At 32.8% G+C, this 18,861-nt stretch overlaps 1 protein-coding gene across 1 annotated transcript; it reads left to right on the forward strand.

The window, feature by feature from the left end:
* Positions 1-1,947: 1,947 nt before the first annotated feature.
* Positions 1,948-17,434, forward strand: LOC113861774 (CLIP-associated protein). The gene is made up of 21 exons (XM_027494802.1): positions 1,948-2,466; positions 3,470-3,625; positions 3,724-3,786; positions 4,436-4,504; positions 4,663-4,828; positions 5,724-5,885; positions 6,539-6,636; positions 6,968-7,042; positions 7,119-7,187; positions 7,278-7,363; positions 7,434-7,551; positions 8,448-8,546; positions 8,629-8,986; positions 9,129-10,933; positions 11,544-11,645; positions 12,608-12,712; positions 12,894-12,968; positions 13,045-13,113; positions 13,236-13,304; positions 14,786-14,887; positions 16,647-17,434. Exons 1-21 carry the CDS (start codon positions 2,134-2,136, stop codon positions 16,806-16,808), a joined length of 4,341 nt encoding a protein of 1,446 aa, XP_027350603.1. The 5' UTR covers positions 1,948-2,133; the 3' UTR covers positions 16,809-17,434.
* The last annotated feature ends 1,427 nt before the right edge of the window (positions 17,435-18,861 follow it).

An 18,861-nucleotide genomic window follows, 5' to 3' on the forward strand; every position in this document is an offset into this window, starting at 1 on the left:
AAAATGTTATATCAACCGATGAAGAATTGGCTCTGACACATTTTGCTGAAAGTACAATTATGATCAAACACATTCTATGAAATCTGTTTTTTCTTAAAATGGGTATGATTACTTTTTTTAGGTGAAATATCCCTGTTCATTTGAAAAACTATAAAATTATATAAGTTCGTCTATTATTATTTCAACCAATAAAAGGTTAAGTTACTCAAAAATTTATTAAATTTTAATTTCATTAGTTGTTTAATTTTCGGGTAACATGGATGAAAAATAAAATATCGAATAGAGTTATAAGTTCTTTCAAGATTCATTTATGAATTAGCATTGACATTGACTTTGTTTTTCAAATGAATTTTAGTTGTCTCGAATAATATAATATATAATGTAATGAATGTGACCTGTAAAATTTTTAAACACAAGTTTACTGTATTTTAATTATTTTTAACCATGCCATGCACAAAGAAAAACCTCATTAATTACTCTTATGCACCTTAGTTATAATTCTTTTACAGATTATCTGATTCTAATAGAATATTTATTTTTAAGTTTGATTAATAGGATATAAAGAATTTAATCAATATATCACAATATAACATCATGCTTTTTTTTTTCTTGTTTAAAATGAAAGGCATAACAATATAAAGTCAAATTGGTCCCATCGGGTGTTTTATAATCTAAAGCGAAATCTAACATTTTAATGTTTTGTGTTCAATATTCATTTATTTATTTCATTTATCCTTTTTTTCCAAGTCACTGACTCCACTGCGTAATTCTTTAGTGTTTACTAAAGTTTTTTTCTTTTTTAAATCACAGGGCACACGCACATCAATGATGCAGTGTGCTTACGATGGTAGACCAAAATTTCTTCACAAAAATCATTTTAACTTTAAGCTTTCTTCTGGTTCCTTTTTATGGTGCCTTAAGCAAGCAACTCCTCCATTCATAAACCTTTTTCTTCTTTTCATATTTGCGTTAACACACACACACAAATAGATTTATTTTTCATATATAGGATTTATATTTATATATATATATATATTAATTAAAATATGATAATTTTAAATTTATAAAAATTTAAAATTTTAAAGTTGTAAAAATGAAATTTTTTTATATAAATAATGCTAATTGAACATCGAAAAGTTTGAAAAATTACTCACAATTAAAACATTATAAAAGTCAAATTTTGTAAAATATAATTTTTAAAAAATAATAAAAAATTTAAAAATAAAAAATGGCTGCTAAATTTTTTTATTTTTTAGAGTAATAATAATTTTTAAAAATTTCTCATATTTTTCATTTTCTTCTCATATAAAAAAGACATAAACATTATTTTATTTAATTATAATATATTAATCATTATCTTTTTCACTCTTCAATTTTACAGGCTCGTGGAATGAAAAAATGATGCACACACTTTAATGTGCTTTATTTATTTTGTTAGCTTTTTTTTTTTATGCTAATCAAATAATTTAATAATACTAATTCTTAATTATTTCTTTCTTATTTTCTAGTTATTTTTTGAATATCAAATAAAGTACAAGAGATAACAAAATAAAACAAAAACTCAACCTAGTAAGACAAGTTTATTAATTAATAAATTTAATTTCAATTAATATTTAGTCTAGAAATTAAGTCAATGAGAAAAAAAGATAATTTAAAATAGAAAATATTAATTTCTTGGACTAAATTTAAACAACTAAAAATGGTTAAGATTTTGTTAAAAAGAAATTATTTATTATATCAAGAATGCAAAGATATTATATATATTAATTTAATAAAAAATATTATTATTAATACTTAACATTAATTAAGGTGACAAAATTGTTTAGAATCTATTTAAATAATATTATTTTAGGTTTGATATTTAAAAAATAAATAAAATTCTGAAACATAAGGATGGTTAAAATTTCAACCACCTGGTCCTCGACCACATAAGCAAGTTTTGATTTCAACTTCATTCTTCGTCTTCTTCCCCGTCAATCTAGCTTCTTCCTCTCTCTCTCTCTGAATTTGACGGCTCCGCCGAATAATCTCATCCGATTCTCTATCTTCTTAGGTTTCCGAGTTGAGCTTGCTCGCTCACTGACTCACTCACTCACTGAGTGCGAACCAGATCTGATTGTGAAGCAGATCGAAATGGAGGAAGCGCTGGAACTCTCACGTGCCAAGGACACGAAGGAGAGGATGGCTGGCGTAGAGCGTCTCCACCAACTCCTGGAAGCTTCTAGAAAGAGCCTCTCCTCTTCCGAGGTCACTTCTCTCGTTGACACTTGTTTGGATCTCTTGAAGGACAACAACTTCCGCGTCTCTCAGGGCGCTCTTCAGGCACTCGCCTCCGCTGTGGTTCTCGCCGGCGACCACTTCAAGCTTCACTTCAACGCCCTCCTCCCCGCCGTCGTCGACCGTCTCGGCGACGCCAAACAGCCGGTTCGCGACGCCGCTCGGCGACTCTTGCTCACACTTATGGAGGTACCTCTCTCCATACCTTACTCCATTCGTGACAACTATGAAGTGTAGTGGAAACTCGTGACTGTAGAATGCTGTTTAGGAATTAAGATAATTTTGATGTATCAAAAGAGGAAACTCTGCGGCAACAGAATCAAAATTATGGCGATTCTGCATGGCCTTTCTATGGTTCTGGAGAATGAAAAATGGACCAGTGGTTACTTGGGTTTATTGCTTAGTTCTTAGTAATATCGCAAGATCTTTGTTCACGACCAACTAATTAGCCGTAGGATCAGGAAGGATCTCTTCCTCGCGTCATTGCATTGTCAAAGTCAGATTTGTTATCTATATATGATCTTATTGTCGCTTCACTTGATTTTTTCTTTTATACTTCCATTCTGTATCTTTACCTAAGGCTATGTTTGAACTGATGGAAAGGGATGAAATGGACTGGAGTGAAGTAGAATGATGATAGGTTCCATTGTTTGGATTGTTTCTATTACTACCTTCATTCCTATTTATTTGTCGAGAGAGAGAATAAAAAATACATAGACCAAGGAATCCAATCATTTTGTCACAATTAATTGTTAAACCTACTGGTTTATTCTTTATCAATGGGTCTCCTTTTGATTTTTGATGGAAGAATAACAGTTAATATTGTCTTGAACTTCTACTGCTACATGGACAAAGAAATAGGAACTAAATTTTTCTCTCTCAAGATAGATAAATGAGAACAGAGGTAGTAGTATGGATTATGGAATGTGGAATGGAATATCACTTGATGGAATGCATTTCATTTCATTCCATTCAATACCCCTCTTTTTCTTTCCCTCCAGTTTGGGGAGTACAGTATGGAACCAGTTTATCTTTTCATTTCATTATAAAAATATCTACATAATGTTTTCCATGTGTGCCTTGTTGTTTATGTTATATCTGTCTAAAAGTGAGGTAAGTCTGTCCTGCTTAAATTTTGAAAATAAAATTTTTTTAAGTACCTTTCATTCTCCATTATTATTATTATGTGCAGGTTTCTTCTCCTACAATAATTGTTGAAAGAGCAGGGTCCTTTGCTTGGGCACATAAAAGCTGGAGAGTAAGAGAGGAGTTTACACGAACCGTCACATCTGCAATTGATCTATTTGCATCTACCGAGCTTCCACTTCAGCGGGCTATCCTTCCTCCTGTATTGACTTTTAAAATTAAGCCTTACATATCATTTGTATATTTAAATACTTTTGGGTCGTGATACTAACTCCTTTGCAAAATTGATCGATTGATCAGGTTTTGCAGTTGCTTAGTGATCCAAATCCTGCTGTTAGGGAAGCAGCTATTTTGTGCATTGAGGTAAGTATGCTATCTTGTTGTCATTTAATATTATATATTGGCTAAACGACTCAGTTACATAATTATGTTAGTTACCAAGAAAGGGGTTTGTGCCATATCATTAGTTAATTTCAATTCTTAAATTTCTTAGCCAAAAGTAAAGAATTGCTAGGGATGTTTCTCTTAACTTAAAGAATGAGAAAATGGCATAAATATTGAAGAATAAGAAAATGGAAGTGTGTCTAATGGAGCACATGGTTTGATGTTATACTGTAATCTCAAAACTGATGTTGTAAAAATTTTATTAATTTTCAAAGCTTGATGCTTGTGAATTTCATGACTCTAATTTTGAGAATTGATCTGATTCTGATCTGTGCCTTTGAAAGTTTGAAGTTTTGTATTAATGGAACTTTTTCAATCATGCATGAATCATGATCATGAATAACTTGATTATGCTGCTCTACTTAGTGGGAAAAGGCTTGGCTGTTTTTGGTATGAGCAATTGATTTCCACTAATCTTAATGGTGTATTGAATGGTTTAGTAATTGATATTGTTATGCAATAAGCTAAGGTTGATTTATTGATATGTTAATAGTCATAGCGATTATGGGTGTCTAAACTATGATGAATGTTATTGTTAATTCATTTCTTTGACATTATCTTTTTACAGGAGATGTATAAACAAGCTGGGCCTCAATTTCGTGATGAGCTTCACCGCCACAATCTTCCTTCATCTTTGGTAAACATAAAACAGGAATCAGTTCCTGATTTCGTTATTATTTAATATATTACAAACACACTTTTAATCTAATGATTTTGGGCCTTTCCATTTTGCATTTAATGTCATCTACTGTGAGAATTTGTTATCTATTGTTCATTGCATCATGCTGGTTTCAGGTGAAAGATATTAATGCCAGGCTTGAGGGAATTCAACCAAAAGCTCGCTCTTCAGATGGTATTTCAGGTGGTTATATTACTGGGGAAATTAAGCCTTTGAGTGCTAATCCCAAGAAAAGTAGTCCGAAGGCTAAAAGTTCCTCAAGGGAGAACTCTCTTTTTGGAGGTTAGAATATTTGTAATTCTAGAATCATAAATGTTTCCATTTGAATTTCATATTGATGCTATTTTTATGCATAGCATTGTGGCCTATATCTTATCTGTATAATTTCCTTCTTGTACTTGCTCTATAATTTTCAATTTGCTAGCCTTGTAATATTCTCTTTAATTAAATTTTGTTTTATTTGAGATGAGTTTCATAGTGGTGGCAATGCTGGAACATACTTTCAAATGTTAACTAATGTGGTCACTATGAAGATGGAGTATGGACATTTTGTTTTAGACATCACATTTTTTGGTTTGAATTTAGGGGAGTTTCAGCTCGTTTTTCTATCTTATTATTAAACTAAGCTTTCTTATCATGATTTTAGAATTTTTAGCTTTTGATTATACTGATGTTATTTCAATTGGCATTAATTGTGGTGATTTTGTTCTTTTGTGTGTCAATATGTTATTCAAACTTTGGGATGTTGTAGCCAGCATATGTATCCTTGGGTAATTCTGGAAAATCTGCCAGCATGATCTTTGGGATTATACCTTTAATTACATGTTGGTCCTGAATCTGACTGGCTTTAGTTGTCAAATGGTGGATATTTTCTTCTCTACTTCTTTAATGAAAATATTTTACATGAGATGCATGTGCAAAATGAGTAAAAATTTAGATGACTTTGTGGTGGAGGCCAAAAGATTAAAGGAAGATAAAATGATATGATTCAAGAGATGAATAGCATCCCAAGGTGTAAATTTGTAAAAAAGGAAAAAATCCACATCACATTGTTAACATTCTGTGTATAAATTAGTTAGACAAGCTGTGTACATTTATCTCCCTTGTTAGCCAATTTTTTGACATATTAATACCTCAATTATTTAAATATGCATTTTGTTTATTGAATTATGAGCAGGAGAAGGTGATGTAACTGTGAAACTCATAGACCCTGTCAAGGTATACTCAGATAAGGAGTTAATCAGGGAAATTGAGAAGATTGCATCTACCCTTGTCCCTGAAAAAGAATGGTCAATTCGAATTGCTGCTATGCAGAGAGTTGAAGGTCTTGTTCTTGGAGGTTGGTGGTCCCAAATTCCAGGACTGTGAGCAGAAATATATGTGCTTATAGTGTAATCTTAAGAGCTTATTCCTATTTCGAGTCTAAAGGGCAAGAACATTTGCTGTTGTAGAAATTAGAATATCTTTACTTGAAGGCTGTTTGAAGTGATCTTTTGTGAATTTGGTATTGGATATTATTTGTTGATGTTGATTCAATGCGCCAATTTTCGTCAACTGAGCTATGGCATTAAAAGAATAATGTCAATGAATATGTTTTTAACAAACAATAAGCAGGAAAATTAAAATCTGGTAGGAACATTGTCATTAACTACAACTGTTGAGGGATATCAGTCAAATGTCATTTCAGTTATATGGGTAAAGTTTTTGACTTTTTGGCATCCTAATTCTACAGAAATGAGGCAGGGGCTTAATTGGTGGCTTAAACATTGTTGCACTTTTCAAACTAAATTGATCAGGGTCAACATTATTTTAAGTCTATTATTTATTTGAATTATCTGCTTCATTTTACTCTTTTATCAATTTTTTTGTCTATTGCTTAAGGAGAAGTGACTAACTGTAATTTTCACTGAAATATTGAATTGTAATACAATTTGTTCTCGTGTGACATGATTGAGGAACTATTAAGAACATTCTTCATAATCTCGTCATCAGGTGCTACTGATTATCCATGTTTCCGTGGGTTATTGAAGCAACTGGTTGGACCTCTAAGCACACAATTGTCAGACCGAAGATCTAGCATTGTGAAGCAGGTGTGCTAATGGTTTCTACTGTCATATATTCTCTTTCATATATCTATATAACAAAACATTCTATTATTGTGTGAAGGTGAAAGTTACAATTTCCTGTTCCTCCTTTGCTGTTTAGGAATATAGGAGATTGGTGAATCTTTTCTCTTGAAGTAATACTGCTTTGTATATCTTAAAGTGAAACATTTATTTATTTTGATTAATTCCTGTCCTTAATATGTTTATTGGTTTTGTCTCGTTATAATTAAATTCAAGGACCTTGTCTATATGTTAGGATCTTATTATCATTACTAATACCCAACTGTTTTTGGTTTGTTTGCTTGCTTTCATCTAGGCTTGCCATCTATTGTGCTTTTTGTCAAAGGAACTCTTGGGTGATTTTGAAGCATGTGCTGAAATGTTTATACCAGTAAGCTCACCTTGTTATCTTGGATTGTCATTATTGTGGTACTTCCAAAATTATTAATTCATGATCTGATAATCAGGTCCTTTTCAAGCTGGTTGTGATTACTGTGCTCGTAATTGCAGAGTCTGCAGATAACTGCATAAAAACGGTAATGTAGTATGCTCATTTTATTATCTGCACCTTCTTATCTCCCTTGCTATCTCTTTTTCACTTTGACCGATTGTCCTCTACTTTCCAGATGCTGCGCAACTGCAAAGTTGCTCGTGTGCTTCCCCGTATAGCTGATTGTGCAAAAAATGATCGTAGTGCCATACTTCGTGCAAGGTATAAATTATCACCTATTGAAAAGACATGTGAGAGTTTTGGTTTATGATTAATACCATTTGCACTGTAGGTGTTGTGAATATGCTCTTTTGGTCCTAGAACATTGGCCTGATGCACCAGAGATACATCGTTCAGCTGATTTATATGAGGATCTGATAAAGTGTTGTGTTTCAGATGCAATGAGTGAGGTAGATTTTTTAGGTTATTTGGCATTTGGTAAATATACATTGTATTAAATTTGTGAATTTTGGCAAGCATTTTCATACGGTTGCTCCTTTCTTAGCTATCAAAAAATTGTGCCACCTTAGGTGTGTTGCAGTTCTGCAAGCACTTCTCTTCTTGTTTGACTATATTTTAGCAAAATTTCAGTTCTCATAAAATGTACAAGTACAATACAATAAATTGCAGTAATGATAATGACATTGTGAAAATCCATTAACTATTTCATTTAGTGGCTGGCTTTATGTCTCAACAGTGTGTCATGTGTTACTAAAAAGTAATTCAGGTTCTGAAAATTTGTGTAATAGAATTTATGCCAAATGATGACTCTATTATGGGTAGCCAAAGAAAAGGGGATCTGTCCAATGCTTTCTTTGCATGTGTGCATGCACAAACACGTGAAAATAAGACCAAGTTTCCTTTCCCAACATGATCAGGGGAGAAAATAAGTATCCAAGAGACAGTTATGTTGTGAAAAACTCACTACTCCTGCCATCACGTCCCTTAGGAGTTAGGACTCAGAATCAGTGACATAAGTCATCTTATTTGCATACGTGTGTTGTTTTTATCATTTGATGCCCACTCCTAATTTGTTTTATTCTTCTAAAAGAAATGGGTCCAAAATGGCATATAATATGTTATTGTTCTGTTTCATTGTATAATATTGATTGGGTAAGATGTTTTGAAAAATTATCTTGCAGCATGCAGTCGTGTTACTCTATATACTATGATCATTTACTTTTTTTCTAGCTCACTTTTTTATTTATCAAATTTCATTGATTTAGGACAGAAAAGTGATAGCATATTCTTTGAATATTGTTGAAGTGTGTGTATCTGAAATTGATTACCATATGAAAATTGATAGGTACGTTCTACTGCAAGGATGTGTTACAGAATGTTTGCAAAAACTTGGCCAGATCGTTCTCGTCGCCTATTTTCTTCCTTTGACCCTGTTATTCAGCGGGTATAAGCTTATGGTCTTGTGGATGCTATTTTTACTTTACTTTGTTACTCAAGTCATCTTTTAAAGTGAATATAAATCACAGTTAATAAATGAAGAGGATGGAGGAATACATAGGCGACATGCTTCACCTTCCATTCGAGATAGAGGTGCACTGATGTCATTACCCAGTCAAGCCTCTGCTCCCTCTAACCTACCTGGTTATGGAACTTCTGCTATTGTTGCAATGGATAGAAGTTCAAGTATATCATCAGGGACCTCTATCTCCTCTGGCATACTTCTTTCACAAGCTAAGTCACTTAGTAAGGGTACAGAACGTAGTTTGGAAAGTGTATTACATGCAAGCAAACAAAAGGTCTCTGCTATTGAAAGCATGCTTAGAGGCTTGGATTTGTCTAATAAGCATAATTCATCTTCACTCCGCTCATCTAGTTTGGATCTAGGTACCAGATAAGTTCTCCTGTCAAGTGTTTTCTTTTTTTCACCTCAACTTTTAGGACTTTATGCCATTCAAGTGGTGTGTTAGTGTTTTTCTTTAAACTATTTATGAGCGGCTAAATTTTTCTCTTATTGCCCCTAGTGCAGGAGTTGACCCTCCATCATCTCGTGATCCACCTTTCCCTGCTTCAGTCTCCGTTTCTAATCATCTTACAAGCTCTTTAACAACAGAATCAACTTCTTCCAGTGTTAGTAAAGGTAGTAACCGAAATGGTGGTCTGGGTTTGTCTGACATAATCACTCAGATACAAGCTTCCAAAGATTCTGCCAAGTTATCATATCATAGTAATGTGAGTATGGAGCCTTTATCATCATCATCATCATATTCAAGTAAAAGGGCCTTTGAAAGATTACAAGAAAGAAATTCTATTGACGATAATGGTGATATTAGGGATTCTAAGCGATTTATGAACCCCAACCATGATAAGCAGTATTTGGATGCTCCTTATAGAGATGGAAACTTCAGGGAATCACATAATAGTTATGTGCCTAATTTCCAGAGGCCACTATTGAGAAAGAATGTGGCTGGACGTATGTCTGCTGGTAGGCGGAGGAGTTTTGATGATAATCAGCTATCTCTTGGAGAGATGTCAAATTATGCAGATGGACCAGCATCTCTTCATGAAGCTTTGAGTGAAGGACTCAGTTCAGGTTCTGACTGGTCTGCTAGGGTTGCTGCCTTTAATTATCTTCATTCTTTGTTGCAGCAAGGTCCAAAGGGAACTCTAGAAGTTGTCCAGAATTTTGAGAAGGTAATGAAGTTATTTTTCCAGCATTTGGATGATCCCCATCATAAAGTTGCGCAGGCTGCTCTCTCAACACTTGCAGATATTGTTCCAGCATGCCGAAAGCCTTTTGAGGGCTACATGGAAAGAATATTACCCCATGTGTTTTCTCGTTTAATTGACCCTAAAGAGCTTGTTAGGCAGCCATGTTCAACAACTTTGGAAGTTGTTGGCAAAACTTACAGTATAGATTCTCTCTTACCTGCATTATTACGCTCACTAGATGAACAAAGGTCTCCAAAGGCTAAATTAGCTGTTATTGAATTTGCAATCAATTCCTTTAACAAACATGCAATGAATCCAGAAGGTGCTGCCAATATTGGCATCCTAAAATTATGGCTTGCCAAGTTAACCCCTTTGGTTCATGACAAAAATACAAAGCTTAAAGAAGCAGCAATTACATGCATTATAGCAGTGTACTCTCACTTTGATTCAACTGCAGTTCTCAATTTCATTCTTAGTTTGTCAGTTGAAGAACAAAATTCTTTGAGACGAGCACTGAAACAATACACCCCTCGCATTGAAGTTGACCTAATGAACTATTTGCAGAACAAGAAAGAGCGACAACGTTTGAAGTCTTCCTATGATCCATCTGATGTTGTGGGAACATCCTCTGAAGATGGATATGTTGGTTTCTCTAGGAAAGCTCATTACCTTGGAAGGTATTCTGCTGGCTCTGTTGATGGTGATGGTGGCAGGAAGTGGAGTTCCCAGGATTCAACACTGGTGAAAACCAATCTTGGTCAAGCAGCTTCAAGTGAAACTCAGGAACATCTGTATCATAATCTTGGGACTGATCCTATTAGTGTTAGTCTTGGTTCAAAAACTAAAGATATTGCTTATGCAATGAATCCAGTGGGTGAAAACATTGGCTCTCAAACTAGCCAACATGGACATGTGGACAGTAGCATAAACATTGAGGGTCTTTCAACTCCTCGTCTCGATGTTAATGGTCTCATGTCATTAGAGCATTTAAATGTTCCTGAACGTTATGTCCATGACAAAGAGCATCCTTCTGAAATGGAACTTAATCATCACTCAGCTGAAGATGTAAAGATTAACTCCATGACAGACACAGGACCCAGCATTCCTCAAATTCTTCATATGGTGAGTTATGCAACTGGTATGGGATGAGTTGGATTTTCAATTTTATTATTATTTGAAAAAATAAAAGATGTTAGAAAGAGAAATAGAGATATTGGGGGAAAAAAATAGGAGGGTGGTTAAGAATTCTCCACGAACAGCAAAGCAGAAAATAATAGAAAAAATAAAACGGCTCTCTGATCTAAATATCAGTAAAACCCACCTTTGCAAAACATTTCAAAACATCCCTAAAAGCCATTGGCAAAAATACTCAAGGAGGCCAAGAACACAGCCCAATCAAGGAGAAAGAATGGCTGTCATTGATGTTAACTAGCATTATGCTGCGGCTAGTAAGAGCAATCATAAGAAACAGGGTGCACTTTTCCCTATTTGGCAGGGCGATTCCAAACCTTTGATGATGAGTTGTAAGAAAGTTGTCTAAGCCTCTAAAATCAGGGAAAGGGATTGTTATAAGCTACCATGACATATCATGTTGTAAAGACACTTGGCTGCTAGTGGATACATCCATATGTGGTCCCTGTGCTTCTCTCTGATCATTGCTTATGTTTATTTTAGAATTGTTAGGACAAGAATATTTCACATTGCAACTGAAAAACATAGTTGTTTTGTGTAGATATGCAATGGGGGTGATGGAAGCCCTATTTCAAGTAAACGGACTGCACTTCAACAGTTAGTTGAAGCTTCTATGACAAATGATCATTCTGTTTGGACTAAGGTATGCTTGATTTTGTGTAACTATCTTCCTGTTCTCAAGTTGTATGGTTGTCAGTTAGTCATTTATTATTATGATTCAGGAACTGATAGAAGATGAGAGAAACTTAGAAAATGTTGAAAGAAAATGCTCATTGATCTGAATAATATGATTTATTTTAACCGGTTAACCCTAATGTGACATACACATCTATACTTAGATGTTTCAGACTAAAAGAATCTGAAATAACTTCTTGGTCAGTATAATACTGCCAGGCTGGCAATCAGTTAACAATTAGTTAACTGCTGCGGCTGTGTTGATACCATACTTAAAAGGCTGTTTATGCTTCTTTTTTAACCAAAAAGCACTATTTTAAGTAAAAGATCTGTTTTTTCAAAAAATAATTATATTAGTAATTTTTAAAGCTCTAAGGAATAGCTGTATAGTGACTGTATTTAAGCTCAAACAAATTGGATAACAATCTGTTTAAGAATGGGAAAAAATAGTTCATCAACTTTATTATTCAAATGTGGTCTCTTGTGTAAAAATGTTTTTAGTTTGATCGTTAATATTAAGTAATGTTCTGTATCTTCCTATTCCAGGATTGTTTTCCAAGTTCATTCTAAATTAATCCCTTGTTAATTTCTTTAGATTTTTCAAGTTGAGTTTTTGCAGCAGATTTTTTTTTTAATTTATCACAAAATTTAACCTGGATTTATACAGCCAGCTGCAGCTAATTAGGAAAGTTTTTGTTTGATCATGTTCAGTAGGTTTTACCCATTATTTTTATGTGCAATCAAGTATTAAATTGCTAAATATATAAATTCTGTTTCTAAAAGGATTATAATTTCTTCAATTTTGTTAAACAATGAATGATGTTTAAACTGTTAAAGAGTGATTTTAATGTGTCATAAAGAAGTTATTTTTTTCTTTGTAGTTTTCTTTTGGCATTTGTATGTAATAGTACTTTCACGGTGTACTTGCAGTACTTCAATCAGATCTTGACAGTCGTGCTTGAGGTGCTGGATGATTCAGATTCCTCTGTCAGAGAGCTTTCTCTCTCCCTGATAGTCACCATGCTTAAAAATCAGGTTCTTACCCCTTTTGTGCCATTTTATGTTTGGGGATTATGCTCTTGATCGCATCTGTACTTGGAGTTATGCAAATTTCTTCTTTTGTATGCATAAAGACATTTTTTGGACTTAAAAAGTTATATCACCAACTTTCTTTTCTTTTTCTTTTTTATTTTACTTATGCTTTTATTGTTTTCAGAAAGATGCCATGGAAAATTCTGTTGAGATTGTAATTGAGAAGCTGCTTCATGTTACAAAAGATATCATCCCTAAGGTAACAAAAGTTGTTCTGTTCTACTTCTACATTGGCTTTCTTTTCCTAGCCTCAGCTTCTTCCATCCGTTGTTTAGGTCTCAAATGAAGCAGAGCACTGCCTGACCATTGTTTTATCTCAGTATGATCCATTCAGATGTTTAAGTGTATGTACTTTTCAAATTTGGCTACTTTTTGGCCCCTTTACTCCCTGTAAAACTTTTGAGAAAAGGAAGTGGGGTTTTGCTCTTTAACACAATGCTAAAGCTCATGATTTAAACTGTTTCAGGTTATTGTCCCTCTACTGGTTACTGAGGATGAGAAAACACTTGTCATTTGCATAAATTGCTTGACAAAGGTAATTGTCCCTTGAATAACCATTTGTTTATTTTGGAAAAAAGTGCCCAATGAATCAATGATATTTCAAAATGTGTGAAGCATTACTTTGTGCCCATATCCTATACGGCTATACCAATATGCTTATGATACTCTTATCAAACAGGCAAATTTTAAGTAGTGTACATATGCCATTGGTCACGAAAACAAAGTATATAGCATTTATTGTGAAAGAAAGTATTTATTATGTCAAAAACACAAAAGTCATTTAATCCTTGCATTTTTAAGTAAATTAGAACTATTTAATAGGGTGTATTAAATGTTCCATAGAGCACTTGTTAACAAGACCCTAAAACTAAAACACATCCTGGGAGTATCTTGCCTTTTTTATTTTTATTTTTAATTTTAATTATGGATACAGCGTGGCCACCTCTTGGTTATCCTGCCAATATACCATTTCTTTTGTCCATTGGCTACTACTTTATTTGATTTTATACTGTTGTAATTCACCGAAAATAGAAATAGCCTGAACCTGTGAATGACATTACTAACATTGGTAGTTAGGGGTCTTAACGAGTCAAGTACTTGAAACTCAAGTTAGGCTTGTGTAAAAAATATTATGCACAAGTTTGACTCATTTATTTAAACGAGTCAAATTTAAAGTTTGAGCTTAAATTAGAAAATTTGAAGTTTAAGTTTGATTTATTAGTTTTTTTTATGACTTGTCATTTATTTTGACAAACTTTAAATAAAATTTTATTTATTAATATGGTATTCATAATATCTTTATGCTAGAAAAAGTAGAGTATGATAGTAATAAAATATAATTTAATTTATGTAAAGATGCTTATAGATAATAATTTATTGATTAATAAAATTTTGATTTTTGATTGAGCTTAATGATGTCATATGATTTATATAACTAACCTTATCTAATGGGTTATTATAGTTGTAAAAATGTCTTAAGATTAAAAATAAAATCATTGATTATGAAAATGGTGAATTTCTTTGAACGAGTATTATGATGATTTATTAAAAATATAGTTCTTGCAAATTAAAATTTGGTAAATGTGATATTATAAGATAATAATAATCAAAATTATGATTTTCAAGTTTACACACACACACACACTCAGAGTTTTTAGCTTGACTTATTTAAATAAGCAAGTCTAATTTTAACTTTGAAAAATACATAAGTTGATAAGCATTTAATGAACCAAACTCAAATAATTCATGAGCAGCGCAGCTTATTATTTACACATCTATATGAAGCACATGGGAAAGTCTTTCCTTCTTCCTTTTTTATGAATGTGTTTATGTATCCTACCTGTATTGCATCCCATATTTTTAAGTATTCACTATATCCTCATGTCTTCATCTTTTTACACTTGCACCACATCATACCATTGGTTCGGTGGAGGTGGTCCATTTTTATGCATAAATTAAAAATATGCTTTATGAACATTTATCTTGTTTAACAATTAACACTATTCCTTTCTTCAGCTTGTGGGCCGGCTTTCTCAGGAGGAACTAATGGCTCAATTACCCTCATTTTTGCCTGCTCTTTTTGAAGCTTTTGGAAACCAGAGTGCAGATGTTCGTAAGGTACTTTGGATCTTTACCTGCTGTAATTTTTGGTTCATCACTTCATACATCTTACGAAATGTCAGACGGTAAAAAATTTCTTGTTAGTTATAGAACAATGCAAAGTGCGTACGCAGTTTTAATGAATCTATGACTACCATGATTGGAATGCTTGAGACCTTTTGGTATCCTCTTAAATAGTTATCTGTTCCAACATTAATAAATTGTTGGGTTAAATATCAAAATGCTCCTTGTGATTTGCTTAATGTTCAAATTGACTCCCTATAGTTCATAAACTTAGGGCATGTGTGGTATTTGAAAATGTTTTTGTTTTCACTTTTAATTATAAAAGTGTCACTTTGTTTTCATTCTATTTCTTGTTTTATAAGTTTGTACAGGAAACAGTGAAAAAAGAAGTTGTTTTCAGTGTTTCCTGTACAAATATTTGAAAATAGAAAACATTTCCTAAAACCAAACAACCCCCCCCCCCTCCCTTTTTCACCTCCAGTTTTGATTAAACTGCAATTCAAACAAATATTGTTTAAACAAACATTTTCAAGTGGAAAACTGAATCACCCCTATTTTGCTAACTATCTTATCCCTTTGGCTAAATCAAGACCTTGAGCATGCAGTTAATATTACTTTTTGTATGTCCATTTTTGTTTTTGTTTAGATAATTTTTTTTATTTCAATAATTGATTACTGCAATTGATGAGTGAGTTGTTCAAACATATTGAGTAAAAGTTACTATACTTTTATTAACTTTGACATAGTAACTGAATCTGAATAGTCAACAACTTGATCGTGCAATTAAGATGGTCAACAATACAGGGGTGCTTCAATTTTCACTTGAAAATGTAATTAGAATAATTTGTTTAAATTGCAACTTAGTCAGAAGTATAGGGAAACGAAATGTAGGTTTCTGAAAACTATTGAGAGTTAATTTACTCGTTAGGAAAACCCCAAGAAGATTTTTGGTATTTAACCCTAAATTATTCTGGGCAAAAAGACAATGGTGTCCCTGATTGAAACATGGGATTATTGAGCTGAACTTGCTTTGAACGATTGTGAACAATTTGTCCATACTTTATTCCTAGTATTAATTTGCCATATTGAATGAAAGAATAGAATGGAACAATCATTCTTTATCCATTCCCTTCCATCATTAGAACAAAATCATTCCAGGGGATCATTTATAACATGTTAAGTGCTAAGAACACACTCTCTAACACATTATTTTTAACATACTTTAATTATTGACTAAAATTTATTAAAAAATATGAAAGTATGAGAGAGAATCATTAAATTACGAATGAGATCTATATTTTTTTATATGATTTTTAATAAATTTTAAGCTATGTCTTGAGTGTTACTAGCATTTTTTTAACGTTTCTAGAAGTTTGTTCTTTTAATGTGTCGAGCTCATTGTATTTCTGCGTTAATGGTTTGATATTTGAGCCCCCCTAAACTTGCGTTGGACCTTCCTTTACTGTGGCAAATCTAATCAGTAGACTACTCTCTTAATTTCTTTGTAAGGTTTATGTATTGAATTTAGGTGATCAACAATAATACACAGCACACTTAACAAGATGACAAGTTTGACTGGCTTAGAGGATCATAAATGTGTCTGGTTCTATCTATAAACATTTTCTTTGAATGAGGGGTTTAGGTTATTATATTTATCACTTTTATAATTTGTACTTTGAGTGTCCTTTGTTTCCTTTATATATACTATGCTGTTTCATTATTCTCATTTTATGTTAATGGTGGATGGCTACAGACGGTTGTTTTCTGTCTCGTGGATATTTATATCTTGCTTGGGAAAGCATTCTTGCCATATTTGCAAGGGCTTAACAGCACACAGTTGAAGTTGGTCACGATATATGCAAATCGGATTTCACAAGCCAGAACAGGCAAAACAATTGATGCCGTTCATGATTAGCAGATTCATTGGTAGAAAAAATTTGTGGGTTTTGGGTGTTGTCTTATTCATTGTTGTGTATTTTGTATATTTGCGTGCATACGAATTTAGAAGTGGGTTTCCATTGTCTTTCCTTCCTCTCTCCATATATATAGTTTCTTTGGTCTTTCCTTTTTCCATGCAATGTTTGTTGGAATTTGTAGAGTGCTGGTGGTGAAATGCAGTGCGCAAGTTGTAATATACACCGAGAAAACATTGATTGTGGTAAATGGTTTTCAAGAAAGTCTCATTGGCTCAGTTACTTGAACATTTTGGACTTCTTTATGAGGACCAAAGCCTTTGCCCAACGAAACTACAAAGCACTACAGGTGCACATGCTAAACACGCTTGCTTTTGGGGCGAACAGAAAACAAAAGCAACTTAGTATTCGAACTGGGAAAAACAACTTCGGAAGACTCAAGTTTGTCATAAAAAGAGGAACTTTGCTCACGTGGGTTGGGGCCTTTCGCCTCTGTCTCGTGTTTAATAATCCTTTTACAACATGGTTTGTTATGCCAAGTGTATGAATGATTTCACTCCAATTCTTGACACGTTTCTTCATGTGATAGTTTATAGAACTAGAAGGGTGAACAAAACAGATCCGTTTGCTTTATCTTCGAGCAAATCCTTAAATTAACCCTTGTGATTGCATGATTTGAATATTTTAATATCCCAGATTTTAAAAATCCCATATTAATTTCAAAGCTTTCAAAATAATTATTTGTTTTCTTAGGGAAAAATGACAGTATAAAATAATTAAGAATTATATTTTACTAAGTAGGGTTTTTGAAGTTTCAAACTAAAATATCGTGTTTATATAATCACCAAGATTAATTTAGGAGTTTGTTCCTGTATCCTTTATTAAATTTATCTTTTATTTATAAGTAATAAAGATAGTATCGACCAAATTTCAAACCATTTAGTTACGTTATGAACTAATGCTCCCAAAAGTCAAATTTGTTGATTGGGGTACAAATTTGAGTTGACTAGAAGTAACTGAACACAATCAATAAATAAAGTAATTAAACAATTTTTTCTTTTTTTTAAATCACTTATTTTTCCATTGAAGTCACGTTAAACATCACCAAACACGCATCTGATGATGTCCACTGCCAAACTCAACATAGCAAAAATGGAAAACAGTCTGTCTGGGATAAGGGGCAGCTCTCTTAACATGACGACGAATTTGCCCATCTTAGAATTAGCATACGATGTGGTTTCCTACTCCCAACAAAAATTGGACGATTATAAGTGAAGCATTAGATAGTCGTTACCTGTAGCTTTGAGTACTGTGATTCAACACAAGAACTAAACAGACTCAATGTTAGGCTAAAAAATTGAACTTTTTACTTCCCTTTTAACAAATTTAAAAAGGATTTTGGAAACCTTAGAAAATTACATGAGCACATTAGTAGCATCATTAGTTTCAATCACTCTCTCAAGAAGCAAGCTACTGTCTAATTACTCATATTCTCTACTTTAATTTAATAACTAGGACTGGGTTTTTAGTCTAACATTAATTATCTTTAACAAAACTGCTTCCGTATTTTTCCAAGTGAATGTGACTCATTCTATAGAAACACTTGGCTACTTACTGTTAAATGGCGAAAAAGGTGTTTTAGCTAGAAGATAGGGACGATAAAAAGTTAAGTCTCGCTAAAAATTTTATTACAGACCACAAAATATAAAAGAAAAAAAAAATAGTAGTCCGTAAACGATACATTCCCAATAAATAGAAGAACTAACAGTTACAATCAGTTATAACAAAACAGTTATGTTAGTTAATAACAAACAGAAGAGCAGTTAAGAAGTTATTGACAAGTTAGGCTACTGGAGATAAACAAGTGGAGCAACTGTGATCTTATAACACGGAAGCATCTTCCTCTGGAATTCCATTTATTTTAATTTTAGACTCAATCTAGATAATTTTTTTAACAAGCATTTATATAATAAGTTAAAAAATCAAGAAGGTAAATGAATCATATATCTTTCATAAATTGAAATCAAATTATATACTTTAACTTATAAGTTAGTC

Source organism: Abrus precatorius, unplaced genomic scaffold (genome assembly GCF_003935025.1).
Source record: "Abrus precatorius isolate BTA unplaced genomic scaffold, Abrus_2018 Scaffold3, whole genome shotgun sequence".
NCBI classification, from domain to species: Eukaryota; Viridiplantae; Streptophyta; class Magnoliopsida; order Fabales; family Fabaceae; genus Abrus; species Abrus precatorius.

Bases quoted from the DNA above. Each gene is read 5' to 3' on its own strand.
- LOC113861774 (XM_027494802.1), top strand. From the start codon at position 2,134: ATGGAGGAAGCGCTGGAACTCTCACGTGCCAAGGACACGAAGGAGAGG. The intron at 3,787-4,435 runs GTAAGTATGCTA...ATCTTTTTACAG, and splicing joins CAGCTATTTTGTGCATTGAG to GAGATGTATAAACAAGCTGG. The intron at 7,364-7,433 runs GTATAAATTATC...TTTGCACTGTAG, and splicing joins AGTGCCATACTTCGTGCAAG to GTGTTGTGAATATGCTCTTT.